Source organism: Dendronephthya gigantea, unplaced genomic scaffold (genome assembly GCF_004324835.1).
Source record: "Dendronephthya gigantea isolate DGI-Jeju-01 unplaced genomic scaffold, DenGig_1.0 000093F, whole genome shotgun sequence".
In the NCBI taxonomy this organism is placed as follows: Eukaryota; Metazoa; Cnidaria; class Anthozoa; order Malacalcyonacea; family Nephtheidae; genus Dendronephthya; species Dendronephthya gigantea.
Window position 1 is genome coordinate 596,479 of NW_021163103.1, and position 27,525 is coordinate 624,003.

At 36.1% G+C, this 27,525-nt stretch overlaps 4 protein-coding genes across 5 annotated transcripts; 1 reads left to right on the top strand and 3 right to left on the bottom strand.

Annotated features, from left to right (window-relative positions):
* Positions 1-26: 26 nt before the first annotated feature.
* On the bottom strand, positions 27-3,561 carry LOC114533601. Its single transcript, XM_028555149.1, has 3 exons — positions 3,359-3,561; positions 869-1,285; positions 27-478 (listed from the first exon to the last, which is right to left on the bottom strand). The coding sequence occupies exons 2-3, from the start codon at positions 1,283-1,285 to the stop codon at positions 116-118; spliced, it is 780 nt and encodes a 259-aa protein (XP_028410950.1). The 5' UTR covers positions 3,359-3,561; the 3' UTR covers positions 27-115.
* LOC114533596 (protein GPR107-like) lies at positions 2,071-26,794 on the top strand. 2 transcript variants are annotated; one of them, XM_028555140.1, is made up of 23 exons: positions 2,071-2,458; positions 8,271-8,383; positions 11,201-11,249; positions 18,152-18,217; positions 21,628-21,769; positions 22,555-22,668; positions 22,738-22,788; positions 23,254-23,523; positions 23,632-23,727; positions 23,816-23,863; positions 23,939-24,024; positions 24,103-24,178; positions 24,288-24,361; positions 24,425-24,542; positions 24,628-24,696; positions 25,037-25,098; positions 25,339-25,382; positions 25,462-25,511; positions 25,594-25,641; positions 25,721-25,756; positions 25,853-25,896; positions 25,974-26,051; positions 26,135-26,794. In XM_028555140.1, exons 5-23 carry the CDS (start codon positions 21,674-21,676, stop codon positions 26,226-26,228), a joined length of 1,554 nt encoding a protein of 517 aa, XP_028410941.1. In that variant the 5' UTR covers positions 2,071-2,458; positions 8,271-8,383; positions 11,201-11,249; positions 18,152-18,217; positions 21,628-21,673; the 3' UTR covers positions 26,229-26,794. The 2 variants fall into 2 exon arrangements, with proteins under 2 accessions (XP_028410941.1, XP_028410942.1); XM_028555141.1 differs by lacking the exon at positions 21,628-21,769 and having other exon boundaries at positions 2,072-2,458.
* LOC114533598 (apical junction component 1 homolog) lies at positions 7,042-9,683 on the bottom strand. Its single transcript, XM_028555145.1, has one exon. The coding sequence runs from the start codon at positions 9,123-9,125 to the stop codon at positions 8,214-8,216; it is 912 nt and encodes a 303-aa protein (XP_028410946.1). The 5' UTR covers positions 9,126-9,683; the 3' UTR covers positions 7,042-8,213.
* Positions 11,276-21,228, bottom strand: LOC114533594. The gene is made up of 2 exons (XM_028555137.1): positions 17,942-21,228; positions 11,276-17,001 (listed from the first exon to the last, which is right to left on the bottom strand). Exons 1-2 carry the CDS (start codon positions 20,181-20,183, stop codon positions 11,726-11,728), a joined length of 7,518 nt encoding a protein of 2,505 aa, XP_028410938.1. The 5' UTR covers positions 20,184-21,228; the 3' UTR covers positions 11,276-11,725.
* Positions 26,795-27,525: the final 731 nt, after the last annotated feature.

A 27,525-nucleotide genomic window follows, 5' to 3' on the forward strand; every position in this document is an offset into this window, starting at 1 on the left:
TGTTACACGACATTTGATTGGCTCCACAAAACTATCGAGCCAATCAAATTTCGTGTAACATCATACCTTCCGCGTTTGACGTCATTATGAAAAAGGTCTATTGGCAGTAAGCAGTTTATTTTAAGTCAAAGGAAAAAACTTTGGTGGACCCTGAGGTTTTAATGGAGTGGGTTGCAAGTTTCTGCCTTGTTATTCCAGAATTTGTTGAAACCTCGACAACTTGCGATATGCTTTCTTTTGACACAGATGCATTGCGAGGTTTAAAACTTGAATAATAACTATTTCGCTGAGTCACACTTCCACGAACTGAGTTTGTATCATGTGAATGAAGGCTGACAGTTTCTGAGGCAGTGCGTGATTTCCAGACTCTTGAATCATTTGTCTCGCTTCTTGGTAAGGTTGTAGAAGTTGTGTAATCAGTTATTGCATCCTGATTTATCCCCTCGAAAACTTCCTCCGAAAACGTTTTATGCTGGACCTGTGTAAAAAATTTAGCTTGATTATATAACTCAGGTGCCTTATTTGTCTTTTGTAGCTATCTGAGTGCCAAGTAAGGCTTAATTTTTGCATCGTGCAATTGTCAACACTACAAGTTTTTCTGATCTCCTATTGCACTCAAATTTTGTGGTTACTTTGGCTAATTTTCTTACAGCTGTCACAGGAAAGTTTTACTGGACCTCTTCAATAAACGATTTAAAGATAACTATCCAGTAAACTGCATGCATTTGTATAAGTAAGATCAGTTAGGGACTCCTTCTGTAGTAACACTGGACCAATAACCCTGGTCCTTACAGTGCACTTGTGGGAAGAACGGTTTGAACTGATAGAGCTATCCAGTAAAAATAAGGGTTACAATAAAAACAAATACCTCACGAGTAATAAGAGTGCTGGAGCGACTGGCGAATGTTGAAGGCGGGTTTGATGGTTGTGCTTTTGATCCCAATTCAGAACTTTGCTCTGAATGATCGCCAGTCTTTGGGAAAGCGTAACTTCTTGACACTGCATACATGTTATATGAGGAAGGCCATTCTGCCTTGTTTTCGCCATTGCTTTGGCTAACTCGAGTATCCATATTACCCGATTTATTTTCGTACATGGAAACACCATTGTCTCGTTGAAAGCCCGTGTTATCGTGACTGCTTCTGGGGATTTCTGATCTGGAACTTTTCTTCTCGGATTTGGTTTTCGAAGCTTTGAAGATGAGACATAACATGATAATAGTTAAGATCAGAAGAAGGCCTGCTGCAGCTAACAAGATGGCGGCCAGGATCACTTCGTCATCCATCTGGGAGAAAGAAAAATTGGGAAATGATGCTGAGGGTGCAATTGCGTAAAATATTCAGCGTCATAGTAGATTTTATCATGTATTTACTTTGGTACTGCACCATATATAATTCACAATAAAGGTGGGTATATTGTAACCCGGAAGCTTCTTTCCATTCTTTCACTCTAATAAAACGTTGCCATATAAACTAACTATGATCCTATCTGGATCTAGTTATATCTCAATCTCATGCATATACGATAATTATAATACTCTCTTTTTCACCACATAAACTGAATCTTTCTAGACTAGAGGTACGTGTCATTGGATGACCGTGATTTAAAACAGGAAGGTCTTTTACGTCTTTACCTTAAAAAGTCTGGTTTCTATGACATTTAGAATTAAATTAAATGGAAGTCTAGGACTTTCACTGAAAGAACGAACCGTCACCCGCTGTATCGCTGAGAAAAGTCGAAAATTTCGATCCGTTTTATAGATGTGGTCTACAATAAATACCAGCAGACAATTACAGAAAATGCAAGCAAGAAGAAGAATAATAAAGTTAATAAAAAATAAATCCCAACCACAAGTTTACGGTGTCGGTGGTAAAAATTTCGATTCTATAAGTTAATGTCAAACCCAAATTCTAAATTTCATGTATTAAAATTTGTGATCAAATCTCAAAATGCTGGTAATAAAGGTTAGATTTCATTTAATTTGCTAAGAATGCATTCCTTGCATTTGTTTAATTTTAGTGGCAGGAATGCTAATTGGCCATTATTATATTATTGTATATTTCGCAGTGCACGAACTTTTTAATTGTTCCTCGTTAACCGATCTTATCTTAAAAACAAGTGAATGCAAATTTACTGATCTTATTATCTTTGCCTTTTTACTTTCCAATGAGGTATTTCAGATAAAAACTACAGAAACCAGGCCATCATTTCTGGCCATATATGTATGGCGCAGCTCAAAACAAGTACAGTCTACTGATAATTATACTTTTGTGAGTTTTGTCCCTTTGAGAAAGATCAATATACATTATACATGTTCCGCCGGCCGTGCTTGTAGTCTTACCTGCAGCTATGAAATTTGAGATGCTTGGAAAAGCACGGCCGTAATATAACAGTGTTTGGTGACTAAATCGTGGCTAAAAGTCAAAAGGCTTTGCGGAATCAGCTATATTCTTTGCAAGTAAGTGTTCACTTTCACATACACGGTGTTTAGACTATCTTGAGAACAACAATCTATCTTTGCATATCCCCTGAATGGTATGCACGAAGCTCTTTGCTATAATATGATATATTTTTATGAAGCACTTTGCCCGTAGAAATATCTCCACTTTGCTGGTAGAAATATCTCCACGTTATGCATGCATGTTTTCAATCCCCCTTACATCTAGAAAATTCGTCAAAATTTCACGGTAGCTTCATATAAATTTATATAAATATTCTTTATTTCTCTTTAGTTTCCTGGTTTGGGTTTTATATATTCATAGCTGTATAAAATTTACCCGGCGTAATTAAACTATAAATGACACAATACACGCTCTAAATAAATTATAAATCCAATATTGAACCAGAACTACATATTATCCTTACCACCAAGTGCGCTTGCCTTTTCAACTCGCAAAAATATAGCGAGCTACATTTATCGTGTTAACATGAATATCGGTAAAATTCTAGCTCTAAACTAAACTTAAACACCAATTGTTCTTACACTGGCTGTTGACAGTGGTCAAATTGTGCGTTAAACGGGCGATCTTTATATCACGTTCATTTAGTCATTTAGTATTGTACTGTACCATAGGCATAGAGTGCATATTTCTCATGCATCGAATTCGTGTTAAATTCATGCACGGACACATTTTAGAACATTTTCTTCTGAGCAGAACTTAGTTTAATTTGCGAAATTCAGTCTAGGCAGCCCTTATGTAACTGACAAACATCACAGTTGATTATAATGAATATTCTTGCCCCTATATACACAAATATATTGAAACATATAGCTATCTACTTATATTAAATATTTGATAGTGAATTGGAAGCCGAAACTGAACTATATTAATCCTGAATACATCATTATCTGTCGTACCTTGATCAGCTTAACGCAGTTTTCAATCAGAGAAAAATATTTCGAGAACTTTAGTCCTGAAAGAACTGGCTTAATTCAAACCTTTTTGTAGAAGAAACGATGTTAAAGTATTCTCTATTTGTTTCAAAGTGGTTCGTGTGTTATTCCCGTTAAGCATGATTGCTTTTGAAGGGCTTTTGGCACTTATACACAAAATATTTTAATCTTGGGTGGCCATTATGCTTCATTGTGGGGTGCAAGATGGTCCAGTATATATAATGATTATCATACATAGATCAGTTAGTTAAACTAGGCACTCTAAAACAATTCTCTAAAACTACGTTTTTTTATTATACATCTTCAGTTTAGTTAGTACGCTAGCATAGCTATATAGTTTAAATAGATATATATTTATACATCCAAGAGGTTTGTTTTAACCTACTGGCTGCTATATTCCTTAAATTTTTCAAAAATTTTTCAAAATTTTTTATCAATACAGTATTTGTTTATCGGTAAACGGCATTGAAAATATGGTGAAATTTTCCCGCCTTAGGAAGCTCACATTTAACATGATTGGTTGTATTGTAAATTTTTATCTTTTTCGTATTGGTCAAAAACGTGCGAAGTTTTAAAACTGAGCGAGCCAAAATCGGAAGTGATTAAAAACGAAAGTACTTCCGGTTAACTTGTGTTTTGAACTGCTAAACTAAATTATGTAGCTTGTAGAACGAAGACTTTTTGATCATTTGTTTCATCGAATGTGATAGAAACGGATGTATTTTGAAGGATACCCAGACGAACGATTTAGATCTACAGTTTCAGAAGATCTACATTGTCCTATTTGCCGAAATGTTTTGATGAACCCAAAGCAATGTCAAGAAAATGAACACCATTTTTGTGAAGAATGTATTACTGGGCATCTCGTAAGGTCTCGCTTATGTCCGTTGTGCCAGAAATATCTTTCTGTCAAATCTTTGAAAAAACCATCGCGATATATACAGAATAATTTGGATGCTTTGGAAATTTCGTGTGAAAATGAAGGTTGCCAAGCTGTGGTGCATTTAGGCGAGCTGAAAAATCATATAAAAAACTGTGATCATGCTTTGATCACGTGTACAAACCATGGTTGTAACTTGCAAGTGAAGAGAAAGGATAGGGAATGCCATGAACAACTGAAGTGTAATTTTCGGGCTGTTCAGTGTGCTGAATGTATACGACTGGCAGACCAGGTGTTCTGGTATCGATTTGCAATATTCAGCATGTTACTAGTGTTTATGGGATATTGTCTTGAATATGTTATGAGTGAAACCTAAATTTTACGCAATTTATGAATGTGATCTCTGGCAAAAGAGCCAACTATGAACAAGCAACATTCTCTATCTCTTAGTGGTATATGAAACCATTGCTTCTGAAACACTGAAGTGTACTGTAGTTTGATTGCTGTCTGAGGTGACCATACCTGCATTTCTTAACATTCCCAGTTTGTCTTCCTAATTCTGCAATTTTATTCAAAACTGGATTTATTTATATCAAGACAAGTAGATTTTTTAATGTGTTGCTGTTTTAACTATGCACAACATAGCTATATACCTTACTAATGATGTCATATTGGCTTATTTTCCTATTTATCATAAGGCTATGACTGGCTGTCTATTATCACCATGCACAGTCTATAGATGTTTATAAATTTTCCAATCACAGTTTTTATTAGATATATTTATCTAATTGCACGATACAGCTGTGTGGATATGCATGTATGATGTTTGTAGGTACCAACGTACAGACCTTTCTCTATGCCAAGGATGTATAGGTTGGGTGCATGTACATAGGTTCTAGATTCTCTTGAGGATAGCATCAGTTATATTAGTGTTATAAATAAAGCTTAAAATTACTGTTAAAAGAGTATTGACTCATTTGACTGCTCTTTCAGGCTGTGATTGTTTTGGTTTGAACTGGATAGCGCCGGATTCTCTGTCAGGCAGTAAGCCAAGTTGGCACAGTTTTTTTTGAGATAACGTTCCAGTGATAACCAGAGAGCAGCGTGGCAGCGTCTCCAAACAACTTCAATGTTGTATAAAAACTGCCTAAAATACACAAAAACGTCTCGTCATTTCGACCTGAGACCCTTGTCGTCATATGATCATATTATCGGATCATCATACTCTCGTGACGAAGGCCCTCAGGTCAAAACGTCGAGAAGCTGTTTTTGACTTTGTGTATTTAGGCAGTTGTTATACCGCACTTGATGCGAAGTTGTTTTTAAAAACATCAATCTCTTTTATTCCTTTGTCCTAATTTGTGTGAAGGAGTAGGTGCAATTTCTGATTTAACTTTAGGGAAGTAACTGCCGTTGTTGGATGATCCAGGACAACCCCAATACCAATAATAATTCATCTTTTTGTGCTTGCTTGCTTTTTTTTAATTTTCTTAGTAAATAATGCATATAACTCAGGTTTATGAATAATGAATAAATGTTGTGATGGTGCTCTGTGTTACCAATCTTTTTTGAGACGCTATTGAATACTCGAAATAACAGATTGAATGTCTCAAGACACGGAAGGAATGCCCCATCACTATACCGAATACTTTGATACGATACCAAATACTTTGATATCAATTTATAATGCTCTGATTCAGCCTTACTTCGATTACTGTTCTCCGCTTTGGAGAGTTTGTAACAAAACACTGAGAGATAATTTACAAAAGTTTCAAAATCGAGCCGCCAGAATGTAATAACTGGCGCTAGTTATGAAATCAGGTCTGCTGACGTTCTTCAGGCTCTTGAATGGAAAAACTTAGATTCAAGACGAGCTATGAGCAAGGCAACATTATTGTACAAAATTCTGAACGATTATAGTGCACCAAACCTGAAGGAGTTATTGATGACGAGGAACTCTCTTCAAACTAATTCGACCTCAGAAATTCCTACACTGATCTGGCCCTTCCTAAACCGAGACGCGAATTTCTTAAAAAAAGTTTTAAGTACAGTGGTGCTAAACTTTGGAATGATCTTCCGCGTGAAGCTAAGGAAGCGCAATCAATATACTCTTTCAAATATTTTGTAGCACGACTTAATAGGTAGATAAAATCATCTGTGGGTCTTATATACCACCGGGTCACTCCAACTTAATCTCTTCTCAACTAATTCGACCATGGTTGAATTCGTCATTTTCCGGCCAAATCGACCACGGTCGTATTCGTCATTTTCTGGCTAATTAGACCATGGTCGAATTCGTCATTTTCCTGGCAATTCCACCATGGTCGAATTCGTCATTTTCCGGCCAATTCGACCACGGTCAAATTCGTCATTTTCCAGTTAATTCGACCATGGTCGAATTCGTCATTTTCCGGCCACTGAGAGATATTCTCAAGTGAGCCAATATCTATCTATACGTCAGTGATAATCATAGGGTAGCTTGTGGCTTACTTCCCCTGCCCTGTGTTGGAGAGTATACGTCAATAACACTTATATAGCGATATATCTTTCTCTCGAAGTCATGGGCTAAGGATAGTACTTACACAAAAATCCGGAAACTGGGGATTTGTTGTCAAGTGTGAATAAGAAACAATAAATTTTTTGACGTAAGCACGAGTATTGGGAATTATATTAACTTCAACTATATTAAAGTTACACTTTTTTATACCAAATATTTTTAAATTTTGAGCCACAACTTGGACTATGTACTATATAGTCAGGCATTTTGAAATTGGTTTTTGTTCAGACAATTCTTCCGAATTTGGCACAAGTGTGAGCCGCGCCAATATAAATATAACTTTTAATTTCATGCAATCTCAATTTTGCACCCAATTAAAAATTAAATCGTTTATATTTAGCCAGATTGTCCGATTGCCGACATCTGCCACGTTGAAGTTTGACTGTCGTTGAAGTTTGAGAAAGAAATCCTGAGTTTTTTACTATTTGCACATATTTACAATATGACATGCATTCATTCTCAATATCTGGGTATTATCAAACTTTCCCAAAGACAACTAAAAAAAGGCAAAAGTGGATGAAACTAAATAAAAAACCAGCAATTTTTAAAATTCATCTGCAAAAATCTTCTCGCGCAAACTCCACAAAACGTTTTCAAGCAGATTTGATTTATGCAAGAAACCCGCAATACAAGATCAAACAACAGTATATAATATGTTACATGTCATATTGAGACAATTGAGTCATACTGTAATGTAGTTATTTTGTAGTTTGTAGTTACGTATTGATATATACATATGCTATATGCACCCTTCCTTTTTACATCTTTATCATGAAAATATAGGCCAACAGCCAACTAACCGTATAAGCCATAGAACCTAATAGTAATACTAATTTACAGTTGTAGTCAATGCAGTACATATTTTAAGAAATGTTGAATGAAACTTCAGTAGAATTTCTGTCGAAACATAAAACCGTGATAAAATCCTTGCCTCGATCTTGGCCTTGTGGTATTCTTGATTATGGAAGATCAGACATTAATTTATTTTCAAGCCTTCGTGCATGGAAGGGCTGCGATGATACATTTGCCGTTGACAGATTATCCCTAGTTTCCTGCTCAAATTTTGCTATGTGTCCTAGCCAGCATGCATGGTAAGCTTAAGCACTGCCAATCGCTTTGCCTGGGATTCCGCCTCTGTTTTTTAAGAACTTTGAACGATTTTAAACGTTTCAATTATGCGCATATGAGCTATTCATCTCTACAACGTCTGCTATATGTATATGACATGTATATATGACGCAGTCAATCTTAAATATACCAAGTTGCATGTTTCATCAGTTTCAAAAATGTTCTTTGAAATTACATATATCATTTTTCAAAATTGTTCCAGCACACCGGACTGTGTTATCTGTGAGATAAACCTAGATAAATTTGGCTTGAAATTAGAGAGTTAATCTTCGATATGCTTTACTTAAACTAGTTTCCTTCTTTCCATTTAGAGGAATGACAAACTGTTCTATCAGAGAGGGATCCTTGTTTCTGGGGACAGCAGGCGAAGCAGGCATGTTACGCTCAGCTACAATGGCGACGTTTAGAACAAACTCACAATCTGGTTTGTAATGATTAATTATACGCACTAAGTTTTTCCGATGCTCACTGCGTACGCCCAGAGTTTCGATTTGTTCCAGGGATGAGTACGTTGGTTTTTGGCCTATTTTTTCGTCAATAAATAACCTTGCGTCGTTTGCACTCGCGAAAACAAGCATGACACATCCTCGTCCTTTTGTGTAAAAACCAGCAGTAGCCAAGGATGATAACTGGGACTGAACATCTTCACACGACTTGCAAAGTTCACCTATGATCTTCATGTAACTTTTCATGCGACCATAATGACAGACCATTTTATGAAGAGGCCAGTGCGCCACCCTGCATTTTGTGGAACAATAATGTGTAAAACAAGCTGGGCAGGCTTTAAAGTTTATAGCAATCATCCCCAAGAGCTCCTCAGTACGGTTACACTCCGGATTTTCACAAGTAAATAATTTCTTCTCCATAAGTCTTGGTGGTTTAGGAGGGCCAGATTCATACGTGGGTGATCCAGGAACGGTTTCTAATTCCTGCGATAGCGGTGAAATCCCTCGAGATCCATCCAGTACCGAACTTTCTAATGAAAGCCGTCTAGCAACGCTGAGCGTCGAGTTTTCATAAGCTGCTAACTCATTAACGCCGATGCCTGACCACTGTGAATTGTCAAATCCGCCGCTTTTGCGAGATTTTTTCTTCGTCTTGTTCCCTAACACCAAATTCCTCTTCACTTTTCTTCGTCGGTTTTGAAAAGCGAAGTAGAAAGGCATTTTGCTTAAACTAGCCACGATGTCAACTCCCTTGAAGTAGTTTCACAATGCTGTATTTAGACATACGACGAAATTTTTGTGTACAATTTCCATCAAGCCAGAAATGCTAATGAGCGAGCTTTCCTCATTAGATTCGTACGTACGGCGCAATTAAATCTTTCCACTCTGATTGGCTGTCACAAGATGAAATGGCTGTCTAGGCCAATCAGATTGCAGCGTCAATACTCGTTAATCAAGGTTGCATGCACGCCAGACGATTGTGGTCTTGCAAACGCTCCGTTTTAAGATCAATGTTGCGCGACCTTTGGCTTTGTTGACATCTGTCTGACCGATACAATATATTCAAACCTAATTTTCCCGAATATTTTCCCACATTGTATTCGCATACTGAGGACCTATACTTCACTTTCACATTCTTTTTTCATAAAATCATCTAAGATATTCATGATCTATTTTTATTGCTATGCTGCGAGGGTTTTCGATAATGTCGCATTTATATATCGCTGAACAGTATTAAGACAACAGATGTTAATGTTACTGGCTTGCGGTCTGCCAGTGGTATTACGCCATATTTATATTTGAAGTGTGAAAGTTGATTAGAAACAACGAGTTTCGTATTCAAGTTGAAGAAAATACAAGTAACAAAGTTTAAGATGTTGAAACACAAGTACATTTTACTGACAAAGCTTTATTTTCAAACAAGAGAATCGCAGGATACAGATCATGTGGGCAAGTCAGGGCAACTGCCTCTCTGGGTAGGTAATTTTGTGGGTTGGGTAAAATGTTCTAGAAATATCGGTTTGATTATGAAATATCGGTTTGACCATTAGTATGTTCAAATATTTTCATCATAACTTAGTTTAATACAAAATTATCTGAAATTAAACGAATAACATTTGAATGAACGTGTATTTGAGAGTAACACGATTAGCGTCTAGCAACAACTAAGTTACAATCATGTAGCAAAAACAACTCCATAATTATGCCGTTACGGTCTGCTTTCTCAGATCATGCATAGCATTTCCCTCCTATTTTCCCACATTAAAAATGCACAGCTATTCCAGGCGTTGTTTTCCTTGTTCTCTTCCTTGGTTCGTTACATGATAGTTGTCTAAAATGTAGCTTAGCTTGTTTTGTGGTAGTATTTTATTATTTTTAACCATGAACTATTGGTTCCCATGCAGTGAGTTAGAAGAAGTACGTTCTTTGTTATGAATTATCGCTAAGCAATTAGACTTCACATCGTGTCCACGGCATGGTTCAATGTTGCCAACATTGCCCGAACTGAGAATCTTTGATATTGCCATTATTTGCGTATACTTGCTAGAACTGCGGCTTGCACACCATCACAAAACAAAAATACCCTGCATATTAAGTATATCACCTAGGCTCACTATATATAACCAGTGGACAGGTATTTCATTCTGTCGTATCCAATTTTTTTGCAAAATCTCTTTCAAATCATGCTGTGAAGGTAATTTTGAGGCTAAACAACACAAGAGGGGTGTGCCAATTTCATTAGATCTTTGAGTTGTTAATAATCTTAGGTACACAGCGTGGTGTTAATTAGATCAAAGTGATGACTGTGAGACGTTTTTATCATCATTTTAACTGGATACTTTAACACCAGACAAGTAAAATATATTTCAGTTAAAGCAATAAAAAAGAAAGGCATGTGCATAGCTGTATTTTTATACAAGAAAAGCTAAGGAAAGGAAGGTTGTTTAGTGTTTAGGTCGCCTCTGTATGGCGGGTTTCCACTCGGTATAGCGTTCTTTTTACAGCGCATATTCACACATGCACGTGGAAATTTCAGTAAAACCTTTTAAGTTGTTATATATTTGTATGTCAGAAAACACACACCAGATCATCAACAGAATCCAACCCTATGTTTGTATTCAAGCGTTGTTTTCATTGTAAGTATCATTTATGTTTTATAAATGAACTTTTACGTGCACGTAATTTATAAATGATACTCAGTATATAAAACCAACGGCAACGAATGTGTAGGCTCGCAAAATACACCACGCTGAAAGCATCACTAATAATGAACATTATCACTCATTACTCATTAGGGCAACACGAGATCATTCTTAGAGATTTGAAAGACCTTTTTGAGAACTGGTATAGATGTATTAATTTTTCATTCATTTTGCTCCTTGGTATATGAGACTGCGGCGACCGAACGATCTAATATCAAGTTTATGGGCGTTATATTTACTATCAGAATTGACAAAAAGATTGACAGATACAAATACTGAAATAGATTTGATTTAGTTAGTGCGTAATAAATTTACAAATTCGTCTTGCATTTTAGGATTGATATTATCCGTGTAAATACATACAGATGCAGTGTGATATATTAAAAAGCGTAAACTCTAAAATGTCTGAATATGCACAGATAGAAATGTCCTAATATGACGACAATTTGTCAATTAATAATTGTGAAACTTTGCGTATTTGTCGTCGACAAAGTTTCACAATTACTCACTGACCGGCACTGAATGTCTTTGCCATTTGAATGTCGCTAGTCATCTACTAAATGGGACTGGTAACGCTGTACAATTTAACCGTAGTTATTAAAGTTCTCCAAAACTGTCTTAACAGTACTCAGCATTAAGAGGGTAGCTTTGTTCAGGAGCTATCACACACTTGTACCCAAGCCCACTCCGCTGTCCGTAAACCGTCATGGGCTCAAATGAAATGTTATGTTCAACATACATACATAATTTCTTGTAGCATTCTGGGTAATCTTCTTTCAATTTAATGTTATACTGGCGAAGATTTTTCGACAGATTACGACAATAGTGACGCCTTGCTTCCATTTCGTTTACGAATTCATGTCTTGAACACTTCGGTAGGGCGAATAGCCGTGTCTCGACCTTTTCATAATCCTTGGGTTGTCTTGCGACAATGAGATCATTCAATGGCATTTTGATACAATGTAGAACAGTGTTTAGCTTGTATCGTGGAGCTGGGGCAACAGGAATGCTGTTGGTAGCCACGACAGCAATATTAAACACAAACTCTTCATTCGGCTCGTAATCTCGAACAGCTTGCATAAGAGCGACACGATGTTTTGAGATTATCCCTTCTCGGTTTAACTCTGCGAGCGAACTATATGTTGGTTTACGACCCGAAAACGCATCATGGCCTTTAGTTATAAATTCTCTTGCTAACTCCGGACTGTTAAATATCGCCATAACAACACCTCGACCTTTTTTCTTGTAGCCATCTCGCGCAAGCTGGGATAAATACATGCTCAAATCTTCACGTCGTTGGCATAAACGAATAATACTTCGTACATAGGTATTAACACGTCCAAAATAGCAGCTCTGTTTATGAGATGGCCAATGAAGTTTTCTGCATTCGCTGGAGCAATAATACGTAAAACAGGCAGGACATGATTTGAAACTGGTTTTCTCTGGTCCTAGAAGAATATCCTGTTTTCGACACATGGGATTTTCACACGTGTACACTTCGGGTTCGAATTTTCCCGCCGGAGGTGGCATGGGATCAAAATCACAGTTGAAGGAAAACACAGACGATGTATCACTATAAACACTGCTTGGTGAATGGCAGCGTTCAAAGGGTTGTAAAATATCTCGGCCTTCCAGATCTTCAAATGGATTGAATTCAATTGTTTTTGGAGATGTTTGGTCATCAAGGTTGCCTTCTTGTAGAAAGCTTGTCGGACTAAGATTTCGCTCTAAATTATTCGTGTAATGTTGGTGATGCGGGACAACTCTCGTGTCGTAAGCTACGTTGAAGTTTCTAAAACCTTGTTGCCTTTGGTCAAATATGGTACCTTTCGCTTGGTAAACATTTGATGAAGTCTGATTTGTTTGACTCGTTTTTCTTTCATCGCTTTTCTTCCCAAATCCTGACAACAAATTTTCATCTTTTCCATCCTTGCTGACATCACTTGAATAAGTTGCTTCATCAACTCCAAACAACTCGCTCATACTTCGTCTTTCCTCCTTCATCGCTCCTATTCGTGGGCTATCGGGTTCCGAAGATGATGCTGAGTCGACACGTTGTACTTGTGGACGATGGAATCTTTTCGCTTTGACACGAGGCGAAGGAACATTGTAAGACATTTCAGAGTCAGCGTCACTGCTACATTCATAGTCACTAATAATGCCACCTTTAACAGTAACCAGTCTACCACCACCATGCTGTGACGTTGCTTTGGTATACGACCCACGATGGTTCAATTTTTTGTTTTTCGGGCCATCAGTTCGTTGGTTGGTATCAGTTTTGCAGCCAGCCAACGTCGAACCGTCAATGCCGGGAACCGCTGCAGATTTACGTTCCAAATCGTTCTCCTCCGATATACGGAACTTTTCTGAAAGTTTCAGTCCATGCCGAGGACTGTCCATGGGACTTGATGATTGCGGACTACCAGTATAACGAACTTGGGTGCTTCGAGATGATTTCGTGTTTTCTGTATATTTGGCTACATGTTTTGATGAACGCTCGCCGTACCGTGCTTGGTTTGAAATATTTCCTGTGTTAGTTTGTTTAACAGGAGATTGTGCCGCAATCATTCCTGATTTTACCACGTATTTTGCATGTTCTGGGACAGGTTTTGGTGCTTTGCTATAGGAATTTGTATTTCCTGGAATATATCTATATGCAATAGAATCTGTTGATGGTTGGGTTGTACTACGAGACGATATTGGTAATCGCATGTCCTCAAAACTTTTACATTCAACCGTTGATCTAGGTCCACTACCTGAGTCAGTTGTTCTCGAGATTTTCTTGGGTCTTTCACTCTCAGTAATGGATGAACTACCCTGGGTAGTGGTTTTATGTCTTATTTTTGTCTCGAGGCTCGTGTTTGTACTTGACTGATATGAGCGTGCTGTTTCATTAGTTGTTTTAGTTGCCGACTCTGTGACAACCAGCCGTGCAGAAATGATTTCTTTACTTGCTTTTTCCATGTCTAAAGGTTTGTCCGTACTGATGTTACAATAAGAGGCCGCGTTAGATGTTTCATAATTCCTTATTGTGGGGGAAGCGGTTTGTTTCGTTGGGACACGTTGATCATTGGTTTCAAACTTCGAACTATCAGTAGTTGTATTTGTCCTAAACGTTGTATTGTTTGTCTCAGCCAATAAAGATCGACGATTATCACTTGTGTCAGAGGCTCGAACATCTGTTTCCGAAGACGATTTTCCCTCATGAAAATCACGAACAATTGAATAATTCGGGAATTTTGGAATATCAATTATTTTCTCATTATTTAGAGCTTGATTGTGTCCGTCCGTGGATGACTCATTCGCTCCTAACACTGGTGGTGGTGACGAGCTTTGAAATAAATCTCCAAATTCAAATTCTAACTGCTTGAGGCTCGTCTTTTCCGCAATCCATCGTTCTTGTGCTATTTCATTGCTAACACCAGGAGGTGGACTTGATACAGGACTTCTCATCTCGTCAGATAAGTTTTTACTTCTTCGTTTCATTTTTCCTGTAATTGGCAACTCTCCTTCATAAATAAAAGAATCTTCCTCGACACTCTCGCCCTCGTCCTGCATTTCTAGGAATTTCACATGAACAATCTTTATCTTGGTAACTTTCTTGGAACCTGATTGAGGAGAACCTATTTCTGGAGTTGAGAGAGATAGGGTTTTCTTCTGAAACTTTTCTCCTAAACCTTCTTTTTTAAGGCTTTCCTCTCGACAGCTATCTATGATATCAGGGACAGACTTGGATAGACCGCCATTTATGTTGTCGTTTTCATTGGGAAGATAATCCAAACCTTTAAAAGAAGCTAATGCCTCATCAAGGTCTGTTACAGACTTCGATTTTTGGCATTTTTCTTCGGGAAGGACATCAATATCAATTTCATCAATGTCACTGAAATAGTCAACATCAGTCTCGCTGCGAGGAACAAATGTTCTTAATTCAGATGAAGCTTTATTTGGTTCATTGCTAGATAATAAAAGTAACTCTACTTCCTGGACATCAGAGGATACTTTATCTAGAGCAGAATCAGGAATTCCGTGTTTATTATCAAAATTAACTACATCATCTTGTTGTTCACGAGGACTGAAGGTTTCCACTGGACTGGACGGTGAAGATGGACTATCTAAACTCGTCTCCAGAAAATTTCTTTCTTCGTTATTGAGATGTGGTGAGACAGAGGAATCCATATTTGTGTTTTGGTTATGTTCCGTTTCCTTACTGGGAGAAATATTCTCTACAATTTCTTGAGTTTCATTCAAATGATTTGAGTAAGTCACCGTAGTTCTGGCTTCATTTTTGCCGACTTTTGTTAATTCGCTGTCCGTAGATTGATCTTCTGCTTCACATTGCAACTCCTCGTTCTTTTCAGATTCACATACTTGACTGGCATAAACCACTGTGGTAACACGACTTCCTCGACTGTCTTTTCTTGACGTATTCCTAGGACCGTCGCTCGCCTGATTGGAATAGTTTTCAGCGATCAATGTGTCTGCAAACTCCTCAGTCTCGCATATTTGATTTGCATAAATAACGTTCTCATCAGTTTTGCTTACTTCAGTCAATTCTTTAGGCATGATTACATCATCATCTACAGTTATTGCACAGATTAGTTCTGCAGTATCGTCTAATTTCTTCTCTTCGTCTAAACTGTGACTTGGACTTGGTTCAAGCTCGGTGATATGATTATCATAATTTTCTTCAATTGATTCTAGGAAATGATTCGTTTCGACGCTGTTCTCGGAATAATTTACCTGATCTTTCGAACTGGAGAAATTGTTTGAATGTGGATCAATTTCACTAATTTTATTAATTTCTTTTACACATTCTATTGAACTAGCGTTTGTTGGCAAATCCTGGATTGATTCAACGTCAGGGTTATAAAATGTTGCAACTTGTTGATCTTTATCAACGATCGACAGATGAGCCTCACTGGAGAACGGGCGATCATCGTTAATACCGTTAATATCGGATGCAATAATTTCTTTATTTTCTGCAGCAGAGGTTATTAATGTTTGTTCAGAGGTGTGCTCGTCATTTGCCTCAAAACTTTGAACAAAGTCTTTGTCAAGCTTGCGTCCTAGAGAACTTTCTCCCAACTGATTTTCAACTTCACCATCATTAGTTTGTTTCCATATTGTTGCTTCATCATGTATGTCACAGTTCAAATCACTATGGTTATTTTCTGTTTGTAAATTATGACCAAGATTCTCATCCACTTCAGATTTCTTTACCACTGAAATTACTGTCGTAGATGTCACTTCTGTGTGTGACATTTTTGTCGACGTTGAAGTGATTATGGTTTCAGGTTCGATTACGTCCGTATTTACAAAAATATTTTGAGTGGTTGTTGCATCAATTTTCGTAGAAACTGTAAATTTTGGTTCTGAAGAGGTTTGTATATCAGCTGGAGAGATGGTCTCGCAATTTTCCATGTCTGAACTTGCCAAATGAATATCCGAGCCAGGCTCTTCAAACGTGATAACTTTTGCAAGCAACACATTTTCTTCCTGCAAACTGGCTTTTGCAGGAATTTCTTCTGTCAAATCACTGTTGGTAAAAGTTGGTTTATTTTGTTCTGTAAAGTCAGTCTGAGACAACACTTGTTTGAATACTCCCTGGAAGTTACTCATGACAGTTTCTTCACATGAGTCAACTACACTCTGACACGACGAACTTGATACGTCAACGTCTTCTGCACCATGTATTTGCATTGTAACTATTTTAGCAACGTCCTCTGCATCAGGTATTTGCATTGTAACTATTTTAGCAACCAAGACATCCTCTTCAAGAAGATCTGCTCTTGCAAACACATCAGCGTTCTCAGATTGATCATCATCTTCGCGAGATGCAGAACAATCCTCGTCAACTTCATTCATTTCATAAGCTTCAAGGATTACAATCTCACCTACGTAAAAGATATTAAAGTTGTTTGCTAACAATACAAGAAAATCACACTAAAAGTCTGTCCACAAAATCTAGTTTTATTGGATTTAAATCACTTCTGATAGATGCTCTATAGTCTGTTGCAATCTGCATGGGAATCAATCAACAAAAGCCACTGCAGTACTGCTTATTAATGATAGACTGCATTGCATACATGTCACTGTCAGAAGTGAATTAGATCTGAAATAATTGTATTGTGTGAACAGACCTAACATCAGTGGGAAAACTCTCCTCTCCAGACACAAAAGCATATTCTTTCAAACATTGTTAATCTCTTGTCATTTAACTTTTAATCATGCAATTAAATGATAATTACCTGGAAAATAACTGATTTTTATTAGTCAAATATGTTTGGTTCAAAATTTAGTTGGCTCAACTGCATTGTATGTCAGAATTTATTGTATAAAATGCACACTAAATCAATATATCAATGGGATGTTTATAGATTGTATTTGAGAGAAATATAACAGTGCAGTGAAGAACAATAAGGGGGCTGTTTTCTACTGGGGGATCAAGTTTCAAAGCAGAGCTAATAATCTTGCTTAGCACAGCAAATTCCATCTTGTGGAAAACAGCCTCAAATGCTCATTTTTTGGGTGCAATAATTAAGGTGCATTTAGTACAGTTTATAAAGTGATTTGCAATGTAATGTAAGTTATGCTAGATTTCATTGCGTAGATGGCAGTGGTCAACATAATATCTTGGAATGTGTTAATAATGAAGCATTTCAGCCAAGTTTGAGAGAACAAGTATTTTTAGTGAATGTAAACATAGTTCCTACTTGGTCATAAGATGTCAAACACTTGGAAATCAGACCTAATTTCTTACACTGACCACGACCAGCAAGCACCAGCAAAGTGTGCAATATTACAGTTTTTCTAAATACTCTCAATCATTCTCACCAGAGATTTCACTTTCCAATGACTCTGGTCTGTTATTTTCATTTTGCATCCCAGCAAACATAGCAGCTTCTTCAAAACCAGCTTTAGGAATAGCTTTTCTTGAATCATCAAAACTAGTCTCCATTATGGCTTCTTCTTGTTCATGTTCAATATTTTGATTGTCTTTTACAAATATTGTTTTTCTTGATCCAATTCTGTTATCCACCATAGGTAAACTAGCCTCACTGAAGTTATCATTTTGGTTTGGGGATGGTGCATTTGCAGCAGAGTTTTTCTGTGAGTATTTTAAATCTACTGTTACATCTTCTGCATGTAATACATTGTCTGATGACTGGTTAAAAACTTGTTCCAACTTGTTGTTTTCAAGCTTTGACGAGTTATCAATCCTAACATTGTTTAGCGTTTTATCATTCTCAAGCCCAGTTCTCTTTTTGTCATCACAATTACCAATTTTGGTGCTTTCTAACTTAGAATGCGTACTACCATGCACACTTTCATATGATGGAAAAGATCTCGACCTGTCTGTAAGGTCATTTTTAACACTATAAATCCCATAATTCTCATTTTCATCCAAATTGTCATTGTTTTTCTCTTTATAGACAAATCCATTATATTCTGCTACGTCCCCTAAGCACTTTCCATCACTTGCTCCAGTAACTTTAAACAAATTATCACCAGAATTATCAACTAAAATATCCCTTCCTTCATTGATGCTATCTCTTATTCCTCCCAAATCTTCCTTAACATTTTTATCTGAATTAAACTGAGATTCAGTGGTGACTTGTATATCAGGATGTGACATTGAGGAATCATTTTCCAAGCTCTTTTGTTCACCATTAATGAGACCATCATTGACAGCTGTCTCTTGGATACCTTCTGCCTCCACAAAGGAAAAGCTTGTTTCAACATTTAAAGAGTCAGACTCCCCCAAACATTCCTTACTGCTTTTTAGTTTTGTCACCTCGCGTCTAGTTACAGTATATTTATGTTCTGGGGTCTTTTGTACCTCAGTCATTTTGTAAACAGAAGTACTTAAGTTATTTAAGGAATTTGTACTCCTTGTGGGACCAGACGACTTTATTATTACACTACCTCCCGATGTCGATCGTAATTCATCACTGCTACTTGAATGTTCATCCACAGTCATTTCGTTTTCTAATCCTATGTCTTTGTCTTTTTTGATGAACTCAGTATCATTGTCCTTTTGCAAGATGATTGGGATTTTATTTGCGTCTTTTATTGACTCAGCAGGGATTATAAACGTTTCCTGTGTTACTGTTTCAAAAGTTGAAGCAATAAAATCATCCATTCCCCTCTCCAAATGTAATCCATTGGCTTCGAATTTGTCTGCAATTTGATCAGAGTTTACCTGGTTTGATACTTTGGCAGTATTTATTTGGGTTTTCTTATTTTTTGTTTCTTGTGAAAGTTGGTTTACTTCTGGTTTTCCTTCGTTTAGATAAACACGTCCGTCTTTTAAAGGAGTTTTCTCTTCGTTTTCATTTCCCAACAGTTCTTCCTCTCCTTCTTCAACAATCCGTGGTAAACTCCCTGGGTATACAAATTCTAAATCTTCTAAACTTGTGCTAGGAATTGGAATACTTTCCACCTCAGATAATTCTAAAATCCTTTCAGTATTTGCTCTTTTGTGCAGCGAATCCTCCAGCATAGTTACATCATAATGAATACGAACTTCTCCGTCAATAATTTCATAACTTCTTTGCCTTTTAAACGGTGTCCTTCCCGAATCTTTTTTTGATATTTCATTAACCAATTTTCTTGCAATTTGTTCGTCGTTTGTAGTGAATTGGACCTCAGATTTCTGTTCGGAATCGTCATCTCTTTGCCTGTTTAACTTTGAGTATATAAACCCAGCAAATATAGCCAAAAAGGACCATAAAAATATCCAAAAGGGCAACGATAAATCGTCGTTCTCTTTTTGAGAGGAATTAAACTCCGATTCTCCGTGTTCAGAACTCATATTCCTCGTTTTGTTTACATGTACTCTCGCAAGACGGCCATAATTGCGGTTTCCCCCGATGAATACTGGCAAATTGCGGTCAAAAGTCTGCTGTAAAGTCCTAAAACTTTGACAGAACGCCTTTTTCCTTAAAACTACACAGTTTCCATCTCTTGTCAGATATCTACGCGAGGAATGAAAGGAATTAGCGTATCGCACAATACGACTGTAGCTTGATACGTTTCGGAGTTTAGCTAAAATCGGCATGTCTACACTTCTCATATCATACTGTGTTTACCATGGTTTCTGCCAATCAAAATTGGCCTCATCATTCTTCAAATTAATATTTTATGAGGTTTTGATCTCAAGATAGTTTTTGAAAAAAATAGCAATCAAATAGCTAAAAAATATTTTTTTTTCTTTATTTTGTCAAAATGTGAAGGTCAATCAATGTTTTGGAAATCTTACCAGATTTATTCTATTATGTAAGACAATATTTTCTTTGGGGTATTAGGTTTCATATTTTGAAGCAGTGCGGTACTGTATTATATTACCTATTATATTGTTGCCCAATGTAATATAACTTATATTTGATGTACATCATCACCATATAGCATGTACTTATAAACATGCTATACAGCAGAGCCACGGTTAATAGAGCCAAATCACATGGCCTCACCTGTGGAGTGATCTGTAAAGGCCTGTTTAAACTACACTACATGAGTACACGATTTAAGTTGCATGCAATTATCGTTCTGACGAATGCAAAAGAGGGCCTTTGCCACAATCTTCACTCAAGTTTGCTCAGGAAGGGTTTGGAGTGTCACGTTTGTACGTGTGTTCATATGTTCACATACGCCAGGGCACAAATAGTATACGAGAAATCGCAGTGTAAATGGGCCTTAACAAAGTTTCAAAAATAAATACTATTCGTTTGATTTATGTACTCTTCATGCAAAAATTTAACTTTTTTTACCAAGAATGCCAATAAGGTAGATGTTTTAAGGAGCTATGTACAGAAGTTTCTCATAAGGCTAACTTGAAAAAACAAAATGTTGATGTAGTCGAAGCTAGAAATTAGGTAGAATTAGTATATTTTTTCCAAATTCCCTTAGTATTATTACAAAAACATCACCATTATTATATATAGTACATCATATCTAATCCCAATGGATTATGGATGTTCTGTATAATATATTAGAAATAATGTCATCTTTTTATATATCCAAATTCCATTCTCCAAACTTCAAAGATGCATCTTTTCGTTTCTGGCAGCTCGGCTGGGTAAAACCATAGAAACTAGGACTGAGATTTTTCCACCATAACATCATATATGCCTTCCTGGGTTTAGCTTGATGTATCTTGATAACAATATCACACAAATTACAGTGGCCATTACAAATGTGAAGGCGTATATATAAAATGTCGCTTCATCTTGAAAAGGATGAGGTAGCATTGGTTACAGTATATTGCAATACCAATAATGTTTGTTTGCTTTTAAACGCTTAGAAATACAAAACAGAGAGAATATCTACCAAAGGTATATGATATTCTGTCAAAATGAGAGTTCTGTCAAGAAATATTCACATGTAAACAATATTCATATGTAACAATACAATACACGCGGTGTTGCAATTAAAAAGCAGGTGGTGCATAAATTATAATTATTTAAGAGCGGAAAATGTAAATTTCAACTAGAAAATGATTTTTGAAACTTTCTTTGTAGAAGTGGAAACATAGATGACGTAACAACTTCCACAAACACATTCAATATGGCTGGTTTTTATTACCATTTTAGAAGAGTTTTTCTCTTATTTTTTCTGCTTTTTGAAAGTTCATTTTCCCGTATACACAATATTCAATTAGAGGTTTGTATCCAGATGCTTTATATAACATATTTATGTACGTAGGTCACTGTGAGATATAAATAAAAATAATTTGATTGTTTATGTAAGCCGGTGTTAATGCATTTTAATATTATAAGAAAATTATATTGCCTTTATACATACAGCCCCAGTCGTACAGTTCTCTAAGGTGTTTAACGTTTAAAATATAATACTTAAAGTTTTTAGGTGGGTTGCTGAACAGGTTGCTATTATTTCTGTCCATTCACATTCCACTCACATATGAGTCAAATTTTATGCTATCAGCTATCTTAATAATCCATCATTTCACTTTAATTGTACTGTCTACTGGTGATTCATTGTAAAGTGCTTAACAACCAGACCGACCCATCCAAAACCTTGTACCCAGGTTGCCCCACCCCCTCCTACATACTGCACCCCACCCCCTCCTACATACTGCACCCCACCCCCTCCTACATACTGCACCCCACCCCCTCCTACATACTGCACTCCACCCCCTCCTACATACTGCACTCCACCCCCTCCTACATACTGCACTCCACCCCCTCCTACATACTGCACCCCACCCCCTCCTACATACTGCACTCCACCCCCTCCTACATACTGCACCCCACCCCCTCCTACATACTGCATTCCCCCCCTCCTACATACTGCACTCCATCCCCGCACTGTAAAATTTTGCATATAACGAATTTTACTTTATTGAAAAAATAAAATTTTTGTGTGGTATATGAAATCCTAGATGATTTTATAAATTAATAATTTGTTCATCTTGATTTGTGTTGTAGAATGATCAGCGAGGACACGTGAAGATTTCAACATTTGGAATTTTAAAAAAAGGACAAATATATATTAATATTAAGAATTTAACTTTTAAGAAAAGTGAAGATAAACAAATGCGGGTAAGTATTTGATTTTTTATAAACGATATGTTATCAGTGACAAATACAGAATATGTTCTATTTATATAGCTTGGCTTGAGTATTCAGAAGACTACAAGCAGTGGTATGGCAACGTATATGGTAAATTTATCCTTTTTTTTAAATTAATACTATTAGATTGTCATTTATAAGAGATGATAGTCATACGCACACATTAGGAAGGAGAGTGTGATTCCTTCATAACTGTAAAAAATGGTTCAAAAATTTGTTGGTCCTTTATTAGTGTCTACTGTCTTACCTAAATAGTATATAAGAAGATGGTTTTGAGATCAACAGGGCAATACACTTAAAACTATCAGAATCAGATCTCTCCACAGCAGGCATGTACCAAGGATTGTATGTGTACCAAGAATATACTCATAGAGTTCCCCAGAAGCTCAAGAAATTGTTTAATTATAGCATAAAGACTAAAAACAAACTGTTTGCACATTGCAGGCACTTGTAAATCTTCTCTTCCAAGGACAAATTGGAATGTCTGCACTGAATATTGTGCTAAAATTGTAATTGACTATGTGTTTTTTACAGTTTCATATTATCAACTTTTAGGAAGGTCACACAGACAAGTGTTTGTTGGAGCCATCAAATATTGATAAAAATATTGCCATTGATCTCTTTATATTTAACTGGACTCATCGTAATGACATGCTGGGCAGCATTGAAGTAGTAAAATGTGGCAACATATTTCCAGTCATCAAAGCATCGAATGTGAAACAAATCAAGAATCCAATCTCTCTGGGATATTGTACCAAAAGTGAAACAATACCATTGTTTGTGTATGAACCTAAATCCAGTGGCAAGATCAGTATCAATGGCAGCGTAAGTGAAGTGATTAATTTATATTAGTATTCATGCTTTGACTATAGTTATGAAGATTGAGTGTGTATGATTGCTTTAAACAATGTGAACACATTCGTATTTTGACAGTTTATTCTGGAGGTACAAAACAGCACAGAAAAAGGTTTATACAATACGTTTTTTCATAACTGTCATGGTGGGATTGGAAACTCAGTGGACATGACGGTATGTTTAACAATGTTTAGATTAATCATGAGACCATTGATTGATGAACTTAACCAATACGGAAGTACTGTATTAAAAATTTCTGTAGATCACAGTTGTAGAGGAAAATGATGGTAACTATTTGTCTGCTGGAGATGTAAGTTTTGAAGTCTATCTACATTATTATATTAATAAGCTAAAATATCAAGATTATCTCTCTGTGTTTTTCCAGGCACCACTACCAATGGTCTTTGGATTTTTTGCTGTGGTCTTCTCCATTTTATCATGCATTTGGTTTTATATTCTTAGGCAATATTGGTAAGAGATTTATGATGTCCTGGTTTATTAAGTGGTCATTGTAATTTAGGAAATTAAACATTGATATTTTTATTTCAGGTCTGAAACATTTAAAGTTCATTATTTAATGTTTCTCTTGGTGTTATTGAAGTCCTTGGATGTTCTCTTAAATGCTGTAAGATTCAACAATAACTATATACTACACAAATTTCTGTAGCACTCAGCTATAGTTTTTGACTGGATATTAAACAGTGTTTTAAGTAAATTTGTTCTTTTCTGATAAGGTCAATTATTACTACATTGGACGTGATGGAACAAAGGCGGAATCCTGGGCGGTTCTTCATTATATTGCTCACTTGTAAGTAATAACAGTCAAATTAAGTAAAAAAATGTTTTATTAATAAATATTTTTTATTTCTAGATTCAAAGGTGGTTTACTCTTTACAACAATCATTCTCTTGGGAACTGGATATTTCTTCATCAAACATGTTTTATCTGGACGAGATAAGAAAATATTTCTTATTGTCATTCCATTACAGGTGCCTATGGTGTTTTTATAATCTATTGATGTTATTCTGCATAATATATAAATCAGAGATTGTTGTAAAATTATTTGCATTCTAGATTTTTGACAACATTGCATTGATTATAATGGAATCAACAGAAGAAGCACAAGCTGATTATATTACTTGGATATCCTTTTTTTGTGATGAATATGATGCAGTAAATGTGATGATGATTATGATAAATGTGATGATGATTATGATAAATGTGATGATGATTATGATAACTGTGATGATGATTATGATAAATGTGATGATGATTATGATAACTGTGATGATGATTATGATAAATGTGATGATGATTATGATAACTGTGATTATGATTATGATAACTGTGATGATGATTATGATAAATGTGATGATGATTATGATAACTGTGATGATGATTATGATAAATGTGATGATGATTATGATAAATATGACGATGATTATAATAAATGTGGTGGTAATTATCCCTTAACTTTGTTCACAAACAAATATTCCTTCTGGTTGATCTGTTATGCTGTGGAGCTGTGTTATTTCCAGTTATATGGTACAAAATTTAATATATCTTTATATATCTCGTAGTTGGTCCTGCATTTAGAGATTCTTAAAGTTATACCAAATCTTTAATTGCAGACTGATTGCTGTCACCTTGATGTGTAAAATATTTTTCCATGATCTTCTAATGTATTCAGATCTACCTCTTTGGAACTGCTATTATGCATTTCGTTCATGTTTTTACAGTTCTACATTTTCTAGACAACAGTAACCAAATTATTTTATTTCCTAGGGCTATCAGGCATCTAAAAGAAGCATCACAAACGGACGGAAAAGGTGGCAAACAATGAATTTCCGAGAAATTCTTCGTATTTTTTCTTCAATTTTGAATTGTTTCTTTGTTTCTTTTTAACAGCTGCTGTGAATTTGGCGAAATTAAAGTTGTTTCGACAGTTTTACATCATGGTAAGAACTTGCAGTTTCATTAAACTCTCTCTTGTTCATCTCAACGCTGCAGTTTAGAAAATAATGGAATGTTTTCTTATAGATTGTTTGCTATATCTACTTCACGAGAATTATCGTTCAAATAGTAAAGGTATTTCGTTACATTCATTTGCTTCTGTGTCATTATAGCATGTTTAAACCTATTTCTTTGATTTTTGTTTCTTCTTCAGATAACAGTTCCCTTCCAATATTTCTGGTTAGATGAGGTGAAGTGATTTTGAATACATATTGAAAATTTTAAAGCGGCTTTTCTCTGATCAGTGAGAAGAAAATTTGATTCAATTTTTTTTACTTTATTACAGTTTTTCTTGAATTTATCGATGATGGCCTTGTTTATAATGACTGGGTGAGTTACTTGATAATGTTCTATCCATTGTGAACAGTTCTTGTTTCTGATACATACAACTGCTAATCTTCGTTTAGATATAAATTCCGACCTGGTTCAGACAATCCTTATCTTCATGTATCTCAGGATTCTGACGGGGAAGAAATGGAGGAAGTGTAAGTTAATTTTATATGTTATTGTGGGAAATCGTTTTTATCAGTAGAACCATTTCTATCTTCTGAACTTGGTATGTTTACAGGGTGACACAAACAGGACTGACAGAGAATGTGACTCGTGTTCAGACTAACGGAGATAGTGGTGCTGCTCAAAGAGTCAAAATGTCTGCTGCTTGAAGTATTTGAACCGATTGTCCCAATAATCAACTTGCAATAAAATTAACCCCAACTGACTAGAAACACAACAAGCAGGCGTGGCGTGCAGTCTGGTATGGATGTCTGCACGATTGTCAGGGTAGCAGATGTTTTAAGATGTATATTATTAACATTCTACAAGGAAATCTGGAAAGGATTTATTTGTGTGGATGATGGGTGCAAAGCTTTACCCTGTTTGGACTAAAATGAACCCGGACGTATTTGCATTTGATTGTATTAAAATACTGTTCGCTTTAATTGAAAACAATACAATTAAGTGTAACAACTAATTTCGTATCACACTAAAATTATGAAAAATGCAATCAGTAACGGTTTAAGAATGTAACACAAGCGAGGTGTGACACTGGCTGGTCTTTCACCGTGTCTTATTGACGCACTAGAACTATCAATTTTGACAGATTGGTTTAGTTGATGCACCTCTCATCAGGTAAAAACATGATATTATGTAATGTTCATCGATGTATGTACGTACAATGCAGAGCCCCGTTATTTGGGAATTATGATTAAAAGTTTTGGAACGAACCATAGACATCCCTAGGTCAATTGATCTTGCAAAGAACGATATAACCAAGGAGCAGCGTGGCAGCGTCTTCGAACAACTTAGCATCAAATGTGGTATAACAACTGCCTAAATAGACAACACTTCTCGACGTTTCGACCTGAGGGCCTTCGTCAGGAGAGTTAGTATGATACTAACTCTCCTGACGAAGGCCCTCAGGTCGAAACGTCGAGAAGTGTTTTGTCTATTTAGGCAGTTGTTATACCACATTTGATGCTAAGTTGCAAAGAACGAGATACATATTAGATGAAATACAAGACTCACTGTCATTGTCGTAATTAAAAAAGTCATTCATGTTTTTAGTCCCCTGATATACATTTGTCTTTATTTTCTGTATTTACGTTTTCTGTATTAAACAAGCATAGCAAAATTGTACTGTTCTTACATGTTCACGACTGAAACGTAGCCAACTAAGTAATTTTTAAAAATGAATCGCGTCAAAAATGCTCTCTCAAACCACACCAATGAAAAAAATGAAGACTACTTATTAGCCATTACTATAGCGGAGTATCCATCTCATACGTAATGAGAGTGGAACATTCGGTTGCGAAATATTGCAAAGTATGGAAAAATATTTAATTTAAAAAATTTATGACGCGCTAAAAAGCTAACCACTTCTTGAAAAGTGGTCGAAAAGTAAGCACGCGCGTTATACTAATTTATACAAAGTTTGCAAACTTCACAGTTCACACGGAGATG

Bases quoted from the DNA above. Each gene is read 5' to 3' on its own strand.
- LOC114533601 (XM_028555149.1), bottom strand. From the start codon at position 1,285: ATGGATGACGAAGTGATCCTGGCCGCCATCTTGTTAGCTGCAGCAGGC. The intron at 479-868 runs GTATTTGTTTTT...TTTTTTACACAG, and splicing joins GCACTCTTATTACTCGTGAG to GTCCAGCATAAAACGTTTTC.
- LOC114533598 (XM_028555145.1), bottom strand. From the start codon at position 9,125: ATGCCTTTCTACTTCGCTTTTCAAAACCGACGAAGAAAAGTGAAGAGG.
- LOC114533594 (XM_028555137.1), bottom strand. From the start codon at position 20,183: ATGAGAAGTGTAGACATGCCGATTTTAGCTAAACTCCGAAACGTATCA. The intron at 17,002-17,941 runs GTGAGAATGATT...TCTTTTACGTAG, and splicing joins ATTGGAAAGTGAAATCTCTG to GTGAGATTGTAATCCTTGAA.
- LOC114533596 (XM_028555140.1), top strand. From the start codon at position 21,674: ATGGCTGGTTTTTATTACCATTTTAGAAGAGTTTTTCTCTTATTTTTT. The intron at 22,789-23,253 runs GTAAATTTATCC...ATCAACTTTTAG, and splicing joins GTGGTATGGCAACGTATATG to GAAGGTCACACAGACAAGTG. The intron at 25,383-25,461 runs GTGGCAAACAAT...TCTTTTTAACAG, and splicing joins ATCACAAACGGACGGAAAAG to CTGCTGTGAATTTGGCGAAA.